Raw genomic sequence first — 19,078 nt, forward strand, 5'->3', positions numbered from 1 at the left:
CTTTGTAATGATTTCTATCTCTTTATTGATATCCTGCAGTTAGATATCACTCATATATTTTTGTTTAGTTTTCTGACTCAAAATTAGCTCTTTTCAGAAGCTTTTCATAAGCCTCTCATCCCAAAGACAGAAGCATCCTGCATTCTTGTAGCACTTCACAAATTTTGGAGGGGTGAGTTCCTAAATAAAATGTTTTCACAATTTTTTATTGGTGCATTATAATTATACATATTGATGGGATTTGCTGTTATGTTTTCATACATATACATATACATATTTCAACACAATATAGCTCAAGTGATAGAATACTCACTTGGCATGCATGGGGCACCACATAAAATTTTGGAGAAGGTTCCATGAGCCACTGAGGAAAAAAAAGTGTATTCAGCTGTTTTTGGATGAAATACTATATATCTGTTAGGTCTACCTGATTTATAATATTTTTTTATGTACAAAGTCTTTACTGAGTTTATATCTGGATGACCTATCTAATGGTGAGAGAGGTGTATTGAAGTCACCCAGTATTACCGAACTGGTGTCTATCTGGGCATTTAATTTGTGTAGTGTCTTTTTTATGTAATTAGTTGCATTTGCATTTGAGGTATAACTATTTATTATTGTTATATCTTCTTCTTGGATTGTTCCCTTTATCAATATGCAATGACCTTCTTTGTCTCATCTGATTAATTTTGGTATGAAATCTGCTCTTTCAGATATGTGAGTAGATACTCCTGCTTATTTTTGAGCTTCATTTGTATGGTATATAAATTTCCACCCTTTCACTTTCAGCCTGTGGATGTCTTTCCCTATAAGGTGCATCTCTTGCAAACAACATAATAGTTAAGTCTTGTTTTTTTAATCCAATCTGTCAGTATATGTCTTTTAATTGAAGAATTGAGACCATTTACATTCAATGTTATATAGAGAGATGTTATTAATTCCTGCCATTTTTATTTATCATGTTTAATTTGGTCCTGTTTCTCATTTACTTAGCTACTCTTCAAATGAGATTTGTTCTCTTGCAAGCTCTGAGATTTGTTTTTTATTTCTTCTATGTATAGTATTTCTTTAAGTAAATTCTGTAGTGTCAGTTTAGTGGTGAAGAATTCTTTTAGTTTCTGCTTATCTTGGAAGGTTTTTATTTCATCTCCAATTTGAATGATAGCTTTGCTGGATATAGCAGTCTTGGTTGACAGTTGTTTTTTTTTTTTTTTTTCCTAGAACATGAAACACATTGTTGGCTTGTAGAGTTTGTGCTGAGAAATCAACCGTTATTCTGACTGGCTTGCCTCTGGATGTGAATTTTCTCTTGAGGCTTTTAAAATTTTATCCTTGACTAGAGCAGAGTGCATGCCTGTAATTCCAGTGACTCAGGAAGCAGAAGCAGGAGGACCACAAGTTCAAAGCCAGCCTCAGCAATTTAGCAAGCCCCTAAACAATTTAGTGAGACCCTGTCTGAAACTAAAAGATAAAAAGGTTTGTGGATATGACTCACTGGTTAAGCACCCCTGGGTTAAATGCCTGATACCAATAAATAAATAAATAAATAAATAAATAAATAAATAAATAAATAAATAAATAAATAAAATTCTATCCTTCTTTTGTATTTAGGCCTTTTAATTATAAAATGTGTCATGGAGAGCTTCTTTTTTTTTGATCTTGTCTATTTGGGGCTCTGAATGTCTCCTGCATCTGAATGTCCATCTCATTCTGACAGCTGGAATTTTTTTTTATTATTATTTCCCTGAAGAGTTTATTCATTTTATTAGTCTGCATCTCACAGCCCTCAATTTAAATGATTCTTAAATTTGGTCTCATCATATCGTTCCAGAATTCTTGTCTATTCTGATCATGTTTATTCATTTTTAAAAAATACAATCTGAATGTAAAAGGTTGGCCACTTTGTCTTTCAGCTCTGAGATTCTATCTTCAGCACAATCTACTGTATTAGAGACTTTTGAAAACATTTTGATTTATTGTCTTTCATTTCCAATATTACTCTTTTAAAAATATCTATTTTATTTATTTATTTTTATGTGGTGCTGAGGATTGAATCCAGCACTCACATGTGCTAGGTGAGTGTTCTACCACTGAGCCACAACACTAGCAATTTCCAATATTTCTATTAGGTTCTTTTCCCATATTTCTATCTTCTTATTGAATTTCTCATTCATATCCTGTACTGACTTCCTTAATTCATTCAGTTGTTTTCCTGTGTTCTCTCAGAATTTATTGATCAATTTTATAATAATTATTTTGAATTCCTTATCTGATATTTCATCCACTTCAATATTTTGGGGGTTATTTGCTGATGAATTATGACCTTTAGGAGGTATTGTGCTAGCTTGCTTTTTCATATTTCTTGTATTAATTTTGGGGTTTATGCATCTGTTCAAAGGGATTTCTCTTCCATTTTTATGTGTGGGCCTTTTTAGGGTACGGTCTTAAGTTGCTAAAGACCCTAGAATGGTCTGGATGGAGATCTCCTTGTAGGTGCAGTGTCCACAGCCTTTGTATTATTTCTCTCTATTTTTGCTGTAGAAATAAATTTCCATAGGTGGCACTTGGGGGCCTACTCCTAGCTGTCTCTATTTGGGGCCTGGTCATTAGTTTGGTTTTTGTCTCTTCTATTCTTTGTGTTAAACTATACCTCAGTGTGGAACAAGGTGTGCTATCTTTTGGTTGGTTTTAGTTCAACAGGAGAGTTTCTATGCTGTGAAATTGTAGTGTCCCTGTAGGTTCCCGTATTCATAGGAAACAAAAAATAGCAACAACCAATGCAAACAATACATAGCATTAAACTAAATACTTGGTTCCTACTGTGAAATCTACAAAGTTAATTGCCACAAAAAAACAGATATGGTAGAGTCAGCAATTGCCATTAGCAAAAACAATATGTAACCATGAACTGTATCTGACATTAAAGCAGACAATAGGTGTTAACTATGGCATCCACAGCAGTAATAATTGAGACAGCACTAATGGTGTGGACAGGAGTTATATAAACCATTAATTTAAAAGATGGTAAGAATAGTTTTTTAAGACAAAAGAAAATGTGAAAGGCAGGTAGAAAAGAGTTTAAAACCTCAAAAAGTGAACATAGAGAATATAGAAGAGATGTAAGATGTGATGGTTATAAGGAAGGAGGAGAAAAAATAGAAGTAACAAAGTAAGGGTGAAAGAACAATAGAGTTTGGCTAACAGAAGAAAAGAGAGAAAGAGAAACAGACAAATGAAAACTATACAAAACCAAACCAAAATATACTAATCAAAAACTCTATCTTCCAAAAACAAGAAAAAATAATTACATTTAAAAAACTACTACAAATGTGAAAAATAGAAACAAATATGTATGTGTAGATTTGTTCATGAATCAATCAGTACAGCAAACACTCCCAAAAAGAAAAAAAAGGATTCTTAATTAAAAATTGAGGAATTGTTTCCACTGAGATGATCAAAATAGTCAATGAGAATAGATGATGGTCACTGTTTATGCCTGACTGTCTTTCTGTTTCTTCTTGAGCTATGTACTGAGTGGGAGAGCAAGGGCTTTGTTAAACATTTCCTCTTTGTGATGCTCAACTAGCTGCCAGTTTGAGTTCAAAAATTCTGTTTCACTTCTCAACAGTATGAGATAAAATGGGGGGGGGGGAGTACTCTCAGCTGGAGTTTTGTCTGCACAGACCAGATAGATGCACTCACTCCTAGGATGACGACGCTGCAGATTCTAGGAGTGGAGTTCCTGCAGGTGGGTCTTGGGTCTCATCAGGCCTCAGGGACTTTGTTGAGTGGTGGCTGCTCAGGAGAGATTAGATTAACACACTCTTGGGGCCTGGTAATTGCCTATTTCTGCTGAGAGTCTGAAACTCACGAGTCTCCCTAGGATTCTACTCATGTGTGGAGTGGGGGAGCCAATACTTTACCCCCTTTGCTGCACAAGAACACAGCCTTTCCAGGCTTCTCGAGCTTAGTCATTGAGTATATTCACACCCACCGTTCAGATACCCGACCTGCTTCCCCTAACCACATGAGACACCAGACTCAAGAGAAAAGCAAGTTGGGCTCCCCTGCACTTTGAATCCCCTTGATTAAAATATTCTCTGTGCCTGTTTTGCTCTGGGTCAGCTAGCTACACCCTATGCCACATGGTAGCTGTGTTTGCCCAGATCTCCTGGCTCCTGCAATAGTAGCTCCTGCAGAGCTGTAGCATGGCTGCCTCGAGATGGCTCCACCTCAGCTCTCCAAGGCCGGTTGGGAAACACTGGGCACATTTCATTCACCAATGTACAGTGCAGCCTCTGGATCTGCTAAGGGCAGGCTACTTTTCTGATTTCAGGATTTTCCATACTAAATCTGTCTGTTGTGTTTCTCTGTGTTCTTCCTCCCTCTGCTGAAACAGTGCTGTCACTGCTGCCTCTGCTTACATTGGCTTCGTTCCAATGTACTCTTTCTTCTTTGTTCAATGTACCCAAATTTCTGAGTCTCTGAGACACTCTGACTGTCCAATATGGAGTCTTAGTGAAATCCCCTTTTTACCCACCTCACAGAGAAGCAGACTCCTGCTGCTTGAATCAAGGAGTGACTAAGGATGTAGCCTTCCTCTTAGTCACCATCTTGAATCTTTTTTGGCTTAGTTTTTTATACAGTGTCCTTTATTTCTTTTAAAAAAAAATTAAAAGAGCTTATTTAAAGATTTGTTTAATAAGTCCAACAGCTAGGCTTCCTCAGGGACATTTTCTATTGATTGTGTGTATGGGGAGTGTGTGTGTGTGTGTGTGTGTGTGTGTGTGTGTGTGTGTGTATGTGCATGTTTTCCTGTGTATGACTATATTTCTTACTTCTTTGCATGTCTTATACATACATTTTTTTTCTTTTGAGAATTGGACACTTCAATTAATATAATTGTAAAGCAGAAAGGGGCGCCTGAGATCAGGAACCACAGAACAAGAATGAGGCACCAAAAGGCTTATTGGGGGGCACTCCTGGTCGAGGAAGGGTAAGAGCCGGGGGAAGTCGAGGGCAGGAAAGGCAAGGCCAATGCTAATAAGGGAAGCTAGAGGTAGGAGGGCCTAGGCCATCTAAATTGCAGCTACAGACAACAGTTGGCTGAGCTCAGTTTAGGGGGATCATGTCTGCCGCGGGTTGGTCAGAGCTGATGTGAAATGACAGGGTGATGCTTGGGATAGGGGGCACCCATTGTGGTTGGGGTCAGCTTTTGATTGGCCATTTCAGGTCTCCTCAGCCAGGTGGAAAGTCCCCACCCACAGCTACCAGGAAAGTGGAAGGGAAGGGGAAGCCTGCTGACCTGACAATAATATGCCAATTGTGGTTATGGGATTATTTCCTGGGGCTTGTTTTTGCCGTTTGCTTGTGTAGGGACTTTTCTGAATAAATTCCTTAAAGTCTGTATTCTTTATCATGTGTAGCTATAGAAGTCTCTGCTCATTAGCTTGTTAGCTAACGATTGAACACAGAGTTCCTTAAATTCCTTAATACATTTCATAGTGATACTAGACTTGAAAATCAGGATTAGGTCCTCATCCCCAATCTCCTATGTTGAAGATTAAACATCCAAGAAACACTGAAGAAAGAAAATAAGTTTTATTTAAGTCACAGGAGAGAGAGAGAGAGAGAGAGAGAGAGAGAGAGAGAGAGAGAGAGAGAAAGAGACTGACTCTTCTGTACAGAAGAGGGTCCAGAACTGGTGCCCATGGGAGTGGGGTGTCTTGCCCCTTTATAGATTTTAGGTGTCCTTTCTTCTCATACCCCCTCTCCTCTTATCTTGCCTAAAGTGACCGAAAGGTGGGAAAGGAGCCACCCAGGGAGTGATTGCTTGTGTTGGAAAGTGCATCCTTCCCCTCCCAGTTAGTGTTAGGTCCCTAGACATTAATAAGTCCATTTTAATTCTGGGACTCCATCTTAACCCCAAACTGAAACTTATAAACTGCCAATAAAAAGAAACTTAAGGTACCTTGTTCCCATACTGCCCCCCCAATGTCCCTAAATACAAAATCTGTTGTTAGCCAAACCCCTGCACCCAAGGTCAATTCTAACTTGTTGCATACAAGGTCATTTCCAGCTTGCTCTTGTTCCTTGTTAAAAAAAAAAAAAAAAAAAAAAAGATATAAAAATCTCTATTCAAGTGACTCTGGCTGCTGTGCCTTGCAGAATGGTATCCTGGCAGATATTCTTGTCAATAAATCTTTGCTTGAGGAGCTGGGGTTGTGGCTCAGTGGTAGAGCACTCATCCAGCAGGTGTGAGGCATTGGGTTCGAACCCACAGCACCACATAAAGATAAATTAAGGAAGGTATTGTCCATCTACAACTAAAACATTAAAAATAAATAAATCTTTGCTTGAACTCAAAGATGTGCCTCATATGGATTTTTGGGCTAGCTACCCTAACTGGTAGCAACCAGTTGATGGGGTACTATCTATCCTTTTCCTTTTTTTTTTTTTTTTTTTTTTGGATAATCAGCTATTAGTTCTTTGTCCCAGTCTCAATAGTCTTGTTGAGGAGCTTTGTGTGTGTCATACCTTCAAATCAGCCAGGTGATTGACAATTATGCTTTAGCTTTTTTTGCTTTTTGCTTGCTCAGAGTCCTAAGATGAGCCACAGGGAGGGTGTAAGGGTCTTCTCAAATCTTTCCTGGGAAAGTATGAGACCTGGGGTACTTCATACAGTCCTTTGTGGGTGTATGGCCTTTTAGATAGCCAGGAATAGGTGTGAGCTTTTCAAAGCCTCCATAAATGTTTCATGCCTTAGCTTCTCCCTTTAAGCTTTTTGGTTAGACTACTATTTGCCTGTATTCTATCCATCACCTCAGGCAGTCATGAAGCTAAACAATTGCCTCTGAATATTTTTGACTAACACTCCTAGAAAAAGGCTTTGAATTTAAGTGGGATAATTTCAGCTCTCCAAATTTGAGGGTTTGAGGGAACTCCAGTGCCGTCTTCTATACTCTTTGGTGAATACTACACACTGATGATTTTCACCATGGTTTTGGAATATGACCATGAAGTTGGGGGAAAGGATACAGGATAGAGAAAATTAAAATGCTACAAAATGTATCTTCTTACTGGGTTTTTAAATATTATGCTTATATCTTTTTAAATACCTTTATTTTATTTATTTTTATGTGGCACTGAGGATCAGACCCAGGGCCTCGCACGTGCTAGGCGAGTGCTCTACCGCTGAGCCACAACCCCAGCCCCAAGATTTAGCTGTTTTTAAAATTATTAATTGACAAATAATTATATATGTTGGTGGGACACAATGTGTTTTGAAATATGTTTATAATGAGGAATGGTTGAATTGGGCTAATTAATAAAATTATCACTTCACATATCATTTTTTTGTAGTGAAAATACTTAATATATACCCCTTTAGCAATTTTGAAATATACAATGCATTATTATTCTAACCAACATTCTATGCCTTAGATCACTTAAGCTTTTCCTCCTATCTAAATGAAAACTTGCAACCTTTGATCAACATCTCCTTTTTCCCTATCCAGCTCCCTCCCCCACTTCTGGTACCCATAATCATTATCCTTTATACTTTTATAAGTTTAGCTGTTTTTTAATTGAATTAAATTCTCCCCAGATTACTGCACATCTTTAATTTCCAGAGGTTTGAAGATGTTAATTCTGATTTTTAATTAGTTTTTTTAAAAATTTCTTTGCTAGAGGAGATAATTTTTCATGGCCCTGACTCTACCATCATTCTTAATTTCATAAATTTCTGAATTTCAATATGCATATTTATATTTTTTTCCTACTTTACTCCATCCACCTGTGAAATAATCAATAGTCTTAGGAACACTCTAAGGAAAAAAATGATTATCCTACAGATGTTCTTAAAAATGTTCTGATTCCCAGCAATTTCTTGGCTCTTCTTTGTAATAAACAATCACAGCTAGTATTTTTTTTCTCCTGACTTTCCACACCCCCACCACCATGGTCAATCTTTAACTTTAAGCTCTATAGGAGGGGGGGGGGAGTATGTCAAAGTATAAAGAAACATATATTAATTGTTTTTATTATCAAATCTTTTTTTCTGAGCTTGATTACAGGAATGAACAGGACAAGTATCAAGTCTTATTCAGTTATATGGGGGTATAATAGTAATAATGGGTATTATTAGGGGTATAAGGACGTTTTGGTATCAGTTAAGCACTGTGATTTCTTAACTCAGTTCTAGTGCACTTAATTTCTGTAGGTTTTATGTTCTACTATATTGATTATAAATACTAACAAATCAATTGGAAAGGAAAGTTTACCAGAACTGGGGACCACCTTCTGTACTCTTCGCCAGTTAAGTGTCTAACTCCTCCTTCACATTGGGAGGTGGAGTTTTTGACCTTAGTTGCTTCACTCCAGGGCTGGAACTGTAATGGTGGCCATCCTGTTTAGGGGGCTTAATCTGTAAGTCAATGCCATGTTAATATGCGCATAGGGGTCAGTTGCTGATCAGAAGTTACCTTAGTGCACCTGCACTACTAAAGGAATCTTCTTTTCTAGACAATTGGAGACACTTATAGCCAAAATTCCTAGCTTTATATTAACATCAATGGACCCTGTCAAGATTTAGTCCCATTAATCCTTCCATGACCCCTACAAGGAATGTTATCCCCATCACCGCCACAAGGTGGGGCCCACCGTCTGTTCTGGCATCTTGGGTCACAACCCCGGAAGCACACCCTCCCAATTGCCCGCAGCGGAGATGGCGGCGGCGGTAGCGGCCCGAGCCTTGGTGTTACCGGCAGCGAGGCGGCGGTTGTGGGGTTTCACCCAGAGGCTCCTAGTCCCAGGCGCCGCCAGGAGGGTGAGCGTCCCTCCCCTGATATGGACCCGCTGGGGGCTGGCCATGACGGCCCGCGCCTTAGCGCAGCAGACCCAACCTCCCTGGATCGCGACCGCGGGTTAGGTCCGGCCTCCGACACCGGGACCCTGGGACCCGGGACGCCTGGCGCGAAGGCCGGCGGGGCCGACTGCCCGCCACGTGAGCAGTCAGTGAGGTGTAGGGTGACCCCGGTCGCGTCTTCCGCAGCTAGTCTGTAAAGAGTGCCTACTGACCACCGAGAAGGTAGTGTTTGCCAGTTGGGAAAAACCTCAGCCTAAGACTGAGCTCCATCATCAGTTGGCTTCCCACGAGCTAAAGTAAAAAATTGTATTTCCATTTTCCCATGGGAGAGTTTCTAGCTTTCTCCAAAGGGACTTTAATATGTATATGTGTGTTTTTTTGTTGTGGAGAAAGGGAAAAGGAAAAAACGGCTGAAAGGTGAATAGTTCATAGTCAGCAAGCTGGTTTATCGAGAGTGTGTTGGAATATTTGAGCTTCTTCTTATGTGCTTCCATTACCTTTCCAAATCGTTTTGCTTTTCTTCAGCAGTGACAATCTAAGTCTCATTTCTGTGTTGTAGTAAGTATTTATATATTTTCCTGGTTCCCCTCTTCCTCTGCTTGTTTTCGCCATAAAGAAAACGAAATGTTTCTAGGAGAAGTTTTGAAATAAAATTTGTTTCTTTCTGGGAAATGGTAATAGCTACTCAGCTTTTCTAAAGGAAGGGCTTGTTTATAATCATGTTGCTATCTTTAGGACAGTGATTGGTTAAGGAAGGTTTCTAGGCTCAGCAAAGGGATGGATTCCAGTAGAACAAAGTTAATGAGGAAAGATTTTGTTTTTTCAGTACTTGGGATCTAACCAGGCCTTCCTTATATTTTCAGTGTTCTACTAGAACTTAGTTAAACCCTTAGCCCAGGAAGGAGTATTTTACAGAGAGAGTCTGTTAGAGATTGATTTGATGTTCTAATCAACATTTAATATCAGAATAGTAATGTGGTTTGCTTCCCTCTCTTCCTCCTTCTACCCCAATCAGTCATTGCATTTTGGAGGGACCAGATTGAGAAGTACACAGGCTGCTACACAAATTGTTCTGAATGTTCCTGAAACACGAGTAACATGTTTGGAAAATGGACTCAGAGTAGCCTCTGAAGACTCTGGGCTCTCAACATGCACAGTAAGTGACTCAAGGCAACCTTCTCTTGAGTCATGTGTCATTTAGGGAAGAGCAAACTATTTAACCTTCAACTTTGCAGTTGGCTGTAGTTAAAAAACAAAAACAAAAACAAACAGTGGTTGTTATTCTGCTTTGCTAAGTTTCTCTGATGTGTGAACTTTTCTTCAGTTATTCTTCCATACCCTATGCATGCATATCCTGTTTTATTGTTTGTATATGTTTCTTGTAGACTATTGCATTACTTATATTGTTGATGATTTCATTACTTGTATTGATGATAATGAAAGACGTATATTTTTGGACAACTCTATGTGATATTTTTTTTTGCATATATTTTGCTTATTTGATTTTTAAAACATTTCTTTGCAGTAGATATCATCCCACCTGTATTATAGTTGAGGAAGCTGGTTCAGAGAGGTTAAATGGTTTTGTCATGCAGCTAATACATCGATTTCAACCTGAGCTTTCTGATAATCCCTGATTTTTTTTTTTTAATTTTTTTGTGGTGATGGAAGGATCTTGGGTCTGCTAGTCAAGTACTCTCCCACTGAGCTACATCCTAACACCTCCTTCCCCATATCCTTTATACCACAATTATTAATTGGCAGTAGTAGTGAGTTAGACTAATCTGGGTCCTTACTGAAGCTAATAGGTAGAACTTGTAGCAACTAACACTAGCCTGATGGTCATAAAACTTAAGTCTCACTTCATAGGAATGAATGTCTCAGTTTACTCAGGTGAAGAAAACCTTAATGATAAACTGAAAAACATTTGTCAGAAGAAGGAAGGAGACTGTTCTCTCCGCTCCTGGAAGAAGTGATTGTTTTACTTAGTTGTTCTTTGATTGCTTAAGGTTGGGCTCTGGATTGATGCTGGAAGTCGGTATGAAAATGAAAAGAATAATGGAACAGCTCACTTTCTGGAGCATATGGCTTTCAAGGCAAGTTATAGACTTACTTTACAAAAATGTGTTCTCTTTAAAAAGGCAGTAAGTGCAAATTTTCATGCTTTAAAGGCAAGCCCTACACTTCAATAGTATGGCATGTTTTATTTTTATCTAGAGCAATATCTGCAATGATTACTGATAATTGTTTTATAAAACTGAAATAAATTTTTTTCTTTGGATGCAAGGGTTATTGGAATGAATATCATTTTTGAAGCCTAATCTATTTTAGAAACCAAATTTGTCCCTGTAAGAAACTGACATGCCTTTGTCTTCCATGTTCATTTTCTTCTTTTTTAAATAATTTTTATACCTTTATTTATTTATTTTTATGTTGTGCTGAGGATCGAACCCAGGGTCTCGCACGTGTGAGAAACCTAAACTGAAAACATTTGTTAGAAGAAGGAAGGAAACTGTTCTCAGCTCTACTGCTGAGCCACAAATCCAGCCTGTCCATGTTCATTTTCTGAAGTGCTTGGCGTAGGTGAAGGATAAAGGAATAATTTGTTTTTATTTTTTTATTTCAAGGGTACCAAAAAAAGATCGCAGTTAGACCTGGAACTGGAGATTGAAAATATGGGTGCTCATCTCAATGCCTACACCTCCAGAGAGCAGACTGTATATTATGCCAAAGCATTCTCTAAAGATTTGCCAAGAGGTATTATTTATACTGCAGATAATGTAATTTTCATGAGGGTTCAAAAATAACTTACTCCAGTTTTTATGTGTGTCATAAAGAGTAACCCCCAGAAATATGAAAAAATTAGCCAATCTTTGAGAAGAACAGAGCCCCTGCCATTGGATGTGGAATAATGTGGGGTGGGGGGTGCTCCTTGACAGTCTGAAGTGGAGGTATGCTCTGAGGCATCTCCTATTTTGGGAATTTGCTTGAGATTTTTATCCCCGGAGCTATGAGGTAATAATTAGATGTTTGAAAATTTTTATGATCATCCAATATGAAATTTTGTCATGCAACTTTGTTATGTATATATTTATGTTAAATACATGTACTTCTAATATGCAATATTAAAGATACATTAGAATGAAAAATGTTTAGATTAAAATTATAAATACTAGTAAATAGGAACTCTCATTTCCTATTATTTAGAAACCTGTCAGGCTAGACTACCATTCCTACATAAAGGAGGATCTTTTTTTTTTTCCCCTTAATGGTAGGCATTGAACCCAGAGCCTCATGCATGCTAGGCAGTCCCTCTAGATCACTTAACCCCAAGAGAATCTTCACAAAGGAATTCTCCTCCCATATATCTGTGAGCTCTTCCCTACTTATCTTATCATCCGTCCTGACAGATGGGTTTTATTTGCTTTCAGTGATAATTTTTTTGGAGGGTTACCAGGGTTTGAACTCAGGGCATTTGACCACTGAGCCACATCCCCAGTCCTATTTTGTATTTTATTTAGAGACAGGGTCTCACTGAGTTGCTCAGTGCCTTGCTTTTGCTGAGGCTGGCTTTAAACTCTTGATCCTCCTGCCTCATCCTCCAGAGCCACTGTGATTACTGGCGTGTGCCACCACACACGGCAGTTTGATAATTTTTAAAAGTAACTTTATTGATGTTTTCCTTTTGGTTATGAGCTCAATCCCATCTTACATTAACACTTTGTTTTCTTATGTTCTTGGTATTTGAATATAATTGGTTCAGAGGCAAGTAAACTTAAAATAGGGAACAAAAGTTTACTGTAAGGGCAAAAAATAAATCTAAAGATGTTTATATTTAATAAAATTTATATTGTGATTACAACAAACATGAATTAGATTTAAAAATTTTTTTGAGAGGTATATGGTTTTGTAAAATTACTTTGGCTTTTTAGCAAATTAGGATTTAAGAGGACACAATTTTGTAAGTGATTCATTGGAGGCATATTTTAGACTATGGTGATTCTTTGCTTCTTTATATAGCAGCCTTATTGCTCTAGGAAATTTTTAAAAAATTGGATGATATGAATGCTTCTGTATATACCTACATGTTTTTGGTCTTACACAGATAATTTTCTACTTTGTAATTTTCATAGAGAACAATCTGTATTAATGTACAGATTTCCAAGAGCTTTTAAAAAAGTCATTACAAACTGGTGGCAAATTGAGGAATCCCCCCCCCCAATCTTTAGTACTACAGCGGTTTATATTTTACATTAATTTTAATACAATCCTTTTAGGTATATTGAATATAGGGAAGTTTTTTTCTTCTCAGGTTAATCATTTAGTTAATATCAAAATGATGGTCATTGTCATGGTTTCTGATATTGGTTTGAGATCTTAATAACAAAAATTAGATTCTTAACATTTCTGCTTACATTTTAATTTCAATTAGCTGTAGAAATTCTTGCTGATATAATACAAAATAGCACATTGGGAGAAGCAGAGATTGAACGTGAACGTGGAGTAATCCTTAGAGAGATGCAAGAAGTTGAAACCAATTTACAAGAAGTTGTGTTTGATTATCTTCATGCTACAGCTTATCAAAATACTGCACTTGGACGGACAATTTTGGGACCAACTGAAAATATCAAGTAGGTGTAATTCCCATATTTTTAAAATCAAACTTTCAAGAAATATGTTTCAATAATTTTTTTTCCTGATAATATGAATGGAATTATACAGCTACACATAACATCACATAACTCCTAAATGTCTGGGCTCATAACTACTTCTGGAATAAACAATGGTGTCAGATGGGTCTTTGTTGATATAAAGTTGAAGTTTTTGATACTTGTTGCCTATATTCTATATCTGATTGCTTGTAACTCTTAGAATAGTAGGGATCAGTTTAATTTGATTTCAAGTATATTAATGTTATAAGATCTGTGTTTTTTATTTCCTTTAAAATTGCTTTTCCTCACTTACAGATCTATAAATCGTAAGGATTTAGTGGATTATATAACCACACATTATAAGGGGCCAAGAATAGTGCTTGCTGCTGCTGGAGGTTAGTCAGTTTAAATTTCTATAAAGACAAGTTGCTAGAGTTATGTACTTACTAACTTAATCTTGTTGGGAGATATATCATAAAGAGTTTTTATTTACAGAGCAAATTGTTTGTGTTGTGTTAGGGATTTCCCTCTGTCTTTTGTAGTAGGTTTCATTTATAGAAAAACTTAATGAACTATTCCATACATAAGAATACACAGTAGAATTTACTTACAAGACTAAGGGCTAATGAGTGAACTGGGAAACAGTTACCTTGGAAGTTAGCTGTTCTACAATTTGAGACTCTCTTGAGATTGTAAATTATTCCTTGAGGTGCAGCTTCATCTTTGGTCAAGTATGGAATGGGTATGTTCATTCATTCTTTCATTCACTCAATCATTCATGCAGTAGTTCTACTGATGACTGAGTAGGGGAAGCACATAGGGAGCCATGAGAATGTATAATGTGAATTCAAACATGCAGGTAGCATCAGATTTCCTTGGAGAGTGTGGAACTAATCAATCATAGAAAATTCACTTCTGCTACATTTCCTAGCAATGTGAATTTAGATCAACAGTACTTTTTTGAGGTGGGCAGCTTTACCACTGACCTATATCCTCAGTCCTTTTTTAAGACAGGGTTTCTCTAAGTTCCTGAAGCTTGCCTAGAATTTATAATCCTCCTGCCTCAGCCTTGGGAGTTGCTTGGATTGATTACAGGTGTGTGGCACCATGCATGGCCCAAACAGTACATTTTAATTGGTTTTCTTGGTCTTTTAATACTAGAGCACAATGAAGATAGATGGAGTGTTCGTGTTATTTTAATTTTTCTCTTTTTAGAAAGTACAGTAAATTAAAGTCTAGTTGCCCTCGATATACTTCTGAGCTAATTATTTGGGGGTAACAGAGAAGATGAAAGTGAAGTTAAATATGTAAGATGTGTTTTTTATTGTGGCACTTAGCTAAATCATGTTACCTTTTGTGTGGCAGACAGTAGCACTGAAATTTTCGAGTGGCCAGCATTGTTTCTAAAATGACTACTGCTGACTGGGATTTGGTTGGCAGGAAAGCTCTCTGGGTCCTCTGTGCACATGGACACAATAAGTTTTATTTTGGTTTATTGGTTCATTTTGAAGTTGAAGTTCAGGTATGTTAATAATGTGTCAGATCAATTAGCATTTGTATTTCATTTGTTAATCTGCCTTATGAATAATGGCATCTTAAATTCAATGAAATAGGCCATTTTAATCCTCTGCTGACCTCTTCTGATTAACAATTTCAGCTACTCTTAGCTTTTTTTTGGTACCAGGGATTGAACCCAGGGGGTATTTATCACTGAGCCACATCCTCAGTCCTTTTTTCATTTTTACTTAGAGACAGAATCTTGCTGCGTTGCTTAGGGCTTCACTAAGTTGCTGAGGCTGTCTTTGAACTCGTGTTCTTCCTGCCTCAGCTTCTTGATTACTCAGAGGACAGGCGTGTGCCACCGCCTCAGCTTCCATTAGCTTTTTTTTTTTTTAATATCTTTATTTTGTTTATTTATTTTTATGTATTGCTGAATATTGAACCCAGTGCCTCACATGTGCAAGGCAAGCATTCTGCCACTGAGCCACAACCTCAGCCCCAGTCCCTACCATTAGCTTTTAATCTTCAGGAATTTTTTGTATTTCAGTCTCATTAAAAAAAAAAAATCATAGGTTCACCTGCATTTTAAATTAGGGTAGCTGGAGGTGGGATTGAGCAGTAGGTAAGTATCTGTCCTGTTCAACCAAAAGGGTTATTACTAAGTGAAGGTAATAAAATAGTGTTGTCATCAGGTGCCGAGAACTGTGTGCTTCAGGGTTTTTCACTCTGCAACTGGAACTTTTTACTGTCACAGTCTTCTGTTTGTGGTGTTGTCCTCTGGATTGATAATCCAAGGTGACTCTCTTACATAATGATTCCAAAAATAACATTGAAACTGGAGTTTTGAGATGAAACTTGATTCTGTTTCTGCTGGCAGGTAAAGTCTGCACAAGCTGCAGGTGTCTGCAGCTGAGACACACTCTTTAATGGTCGACTGTGCCCTCCAGTGTTGCAGCAGACCCCAGCAGCTCACCACCAATTTCTTCTTTCTTGGTTCTGGTTTTGAGAATTCAAAGAATGAAATTCAGGGACCAGGATAAGTGAGTTTAAGAGTAGGATTTACTCAAGTGTGCAAAGAGAAACAACTCCTGAAGGATGAGAGGAGTTGACAAGCGTTGCTGTCTTGAGTCTGCTAGTCTAGGGATTTATACAGCACTGAGGTCAACACTATTGGTCCACAATTATGCTAATTAGGGTTTGGAAAAGTACTAATGTTGTTGGTTAGACCTGAATCCCATTCAGGTTCACCTTACGTTTTCTTCCCCACTTTTAGGAAGTGGGAGATTAAAGTCAGTGAATTGTGCATGCTTGGTGGGAGAGGGGTATCTGGAGCTGCAGTGCTGCATGGAGCAGGTGTCTGTACTGGGCTGATCAGAACCCTGGTGGGATGACAGGTTGGTGCACCTTGGCTCACCTGCAGCACTGCCCATCCCTGCTTCAGGCCTGCCCAGGCATGGCAGGTTCCACAGCTGCAGTCCATGCTTGCCTCCTGCACTGCAGCCCACCACAGTTGTTGCTCTGCTGCTCTACTGCAGCTTCTTGGCAGGAATCAGCGGGCTGGCTGGGTGCTTGGAAGCAGGTGAGCCCCCTGTCACATCCTACACTGTTGTTATCACACCAGATTTGGAAAATATGGGTATAAGTTGTCTTTTATATTCTAATCGTTTGCTTAAAGAAATCTTATGACACTATTTTTTTAAAGCACTTGCACATGTTTGTAAGTTTATATTTGTGTTTAAGAATCCTTCCCTGACTGAATCTGTTTTGGTTCCCAGTTAGAATAGTAAGGAATATAGAATCTAAGTAATCAGTTTTGTATATCAAGTAGTGAGCAGGTAGATAACTATGAATGTGTTCAGAAATTTAGATGAAACTTTTGTTGTTGGGTTCTAATAAGATTTAAAGAATAAAGCATATCTGTCTATCCAGCTTTCTGTAAATGAGATGGAACCCTTATTTGTATTCTTTCCTATTTAAAAAATAACATTAAAAATGGACCTTATTTGCTAGGTTGCATCTTAGAAATTTAATAACTCAATATAATGTTTGTATAGAAAATTATATTTTTCAAGTTGAATTACTGCCTTAAGTTGTAAAATTCATATTGATGAAAACTGTCAGTTCTACAAAATGAGAAATCTGTGCAAACACAAACCTTAATTGCATCAAGGAAATGAATATTGTGAGCCATTTACTCTTAAATGGCTTTTAATGAATTTGTATGAACAGTTCATGTGTAGTGTACATCACATACCACCTAGAGTTTACTGTAAAGCAAAGTATTAGCAGTTGGCAGTCTTAGATTGTACTGCTGTTAGATACAAATGAAAAAAAAAATTTTATTTTTCAATTTAGGTGTTTCCCATGAAGAATTGCTTGAGTTAGCAAAGTTTCATTTTGGTGACTCTTTATATGCACATAAAGGAGAAGTACCAGTTCTGCCTCCCTGCAAATTCACAGGAAGTGAGGTATGGTAAGCCTCCTAGCTAGAAATTGGCCTTTTATAGTTTTGGATTTTGAGATGGGGTCTTGGCTAAGTTGCCTAGGCTGGCATTGAACTTGGGAGAATCTTGCTTCAGGCTCCCAAGAAGCCTATTCCACACTGCCTGGCAAAATGTGCATATTTCTTATAGTTAGATGGAAGAAATCTAAACTGAAACATAGGAAAGGCAAGAGAATGGGTGCCTTTGCTTACATTGCTTCCTATTCCATATTATTTAATACTGCCTGTTTTTCTTTTGGAAGAAAGCAAGGTCTTAAGAGCAGTGTTATATTTGGTCATTTTGTGCTTTTTCTTTGGCACAGTACCCACTTAAATATGGTAAAGTATAACGATAACTTTATAAAAGATCCCAAATTTTGACTCTTAACTTGGGTTTACTCTTGGCTAAGTTCTGCCTACAGTATGTTTTTTCTTTAACTAGATTCGAGTGAGGGATGACAAGATGCCTTTGGCACACCTTGCAATAGCTGTTGAAGCTGTTGGTTGGGCACATCCAGATACAATTTGTCTCATGGTTGCCAACACACTGATTGGCAACTGGGATCGCTCTTTTGGAGGAGGAATGGTGAGTGATTTTAAGAGTTACTTCCCATGCTAATTAGAAGATCACCATATTTTCCTGAATATAAATTCTTTGTAAGAATCTTCCCTTTGAAATGCAAAAACGGAGCTTTTGTTCTATGACTTTTGACTTATATAAACTGATCTTGGATTGCATCTGAGCCTAGAAAAAACTATCTTTGCCATACAGTTTATTAGTGGAAAAATTGGCAAAATAAGGACAGAATTAGTTATTAGTTACTACTGTAATAGTAATGCAGTAACTATAATAGAGAAGTTATTAATAGTATTATATCAGTGTTTAAAATCCTATCAGAAGCTTTCTCCCAAACTGTTGAAAATAATAGTTGTTAAAGAAATCTGGATAGGGGTTGGGGCTGTAACTCATTGATTTTTGTACTGTTTTTATAATTCTTCTGTAAATCAGAATTACTTTTCAAATAAATACCTTAGGCTTCACATACAATGCAATTTCAGATCTTACAGCCCTACATATGGGTTGATAACTATGTTAATTACAAAGATTCATTGCTTTTACATTGTGCATTGAACCAGATGAGAAATTCTTAGACTGAGTTCAATTTTTAATTACTGAAATGTTGCTGGATAAAACTAGGAAATGCCTCTTAGGGCATTTGCTATCTCATTTTTCTTTCTGGCAATTTAGACATGTGTACAATTCTCTTAGACTATTGTTTTCCTTATAGAACTTATCTAGCAAGCTGGCCCAGCTCACTTGTCATGGCAATCTTTGTCATAGCTTCCAGTCTTTCAACACTTCCTACACAGATACAGGATTATGGGGACTCTATATGGTTTGTGAACCAGCCACAATCGCAGACATGCTACATGTTGTTCAAAGAGAATGGTGAGAAAAAAAAATTTAAGTAGTTTATTGTCTAGGATTCATATTCTAGGCCAGTTTCCTTTTTATATTTTATGATTATTTTGTGGTGGTAATTTTACCTTTTAAAGTAATAGCAGCAGTTACCATGT

At 37.5% G+C, this 19,078-nt stretch overlaps 1 protein-coding gene across 7 annotated transcripts in view; it reads left to right on the forward strand.

Annotated features, from left to right (window-relative positions):
• Window positions 1–8,669: 8,669 nt before the first annotated feature.
• Pmpcb (peptidase, mitochondrial processing subunit beta) overlaps window positions 8,670–19,078 on the forward strand; it is a 42,668-nt gene continuing 32,259 nt past the window's right edge. For all 7 annotated transcript variants that reach the window (XR_013435162.1, XR_013435163.1, XR_013435161.1 and 4 more), the window contains exons 1-9: window positions 8,670–8,827; window positions 9,882–10,022; window positions 10,876–10,962; window positions 11,494–11,623; window positions 13,299–13,497; window positions 13,834–13,913; window positions 17,374–17,486; window positions 17,943–18,086; window positions 18,790–18,950. Coding sequence is in view for 4 of the 7 variants with exons in the window: in XM_078040195.1 (XP_077896321.1) it covers window positions 8,726–8,827; window positions 9,882–10,022; window positions 10,876–10,962; window positions 11,494–11,623; window positions 13,299–13,497; window positions 13,834–13,913; window positions 17,374–17,486; window positions 17,943–18,086; window positions 18,790–18,950 (1,157 nt within the window). In the remaining 3 variants the exon portion in view is untranslated. The remainder of the gene's footprint in view (window positions 8,828–9,881; window positions 10,023–10,875; window positions 10,963–11,493; window positions 11,624–13,298; window positions 13,498–13,833; window positions 13,914–17,373; window positions 17,487–17,942; window positions 18,087–18,789; window positions 18,951–19,078) is intronic.

Source organism: Ictidomys tridecemlineatus, chromosome 2 (assembly GCF_052094955.1).
Source record: "Ictidomys tridecemlineatus isolate mIctTri1 chromosome 2, mIctTri1.hap1, whole genome shotgun sequence".
Taxonomy (NCBI): Eukaryota; Metazoa; Chordata; class Mammalia; order Rodentia; family Sciuridae; genus Ictidomys; species Ictidomys tridecemlineatus.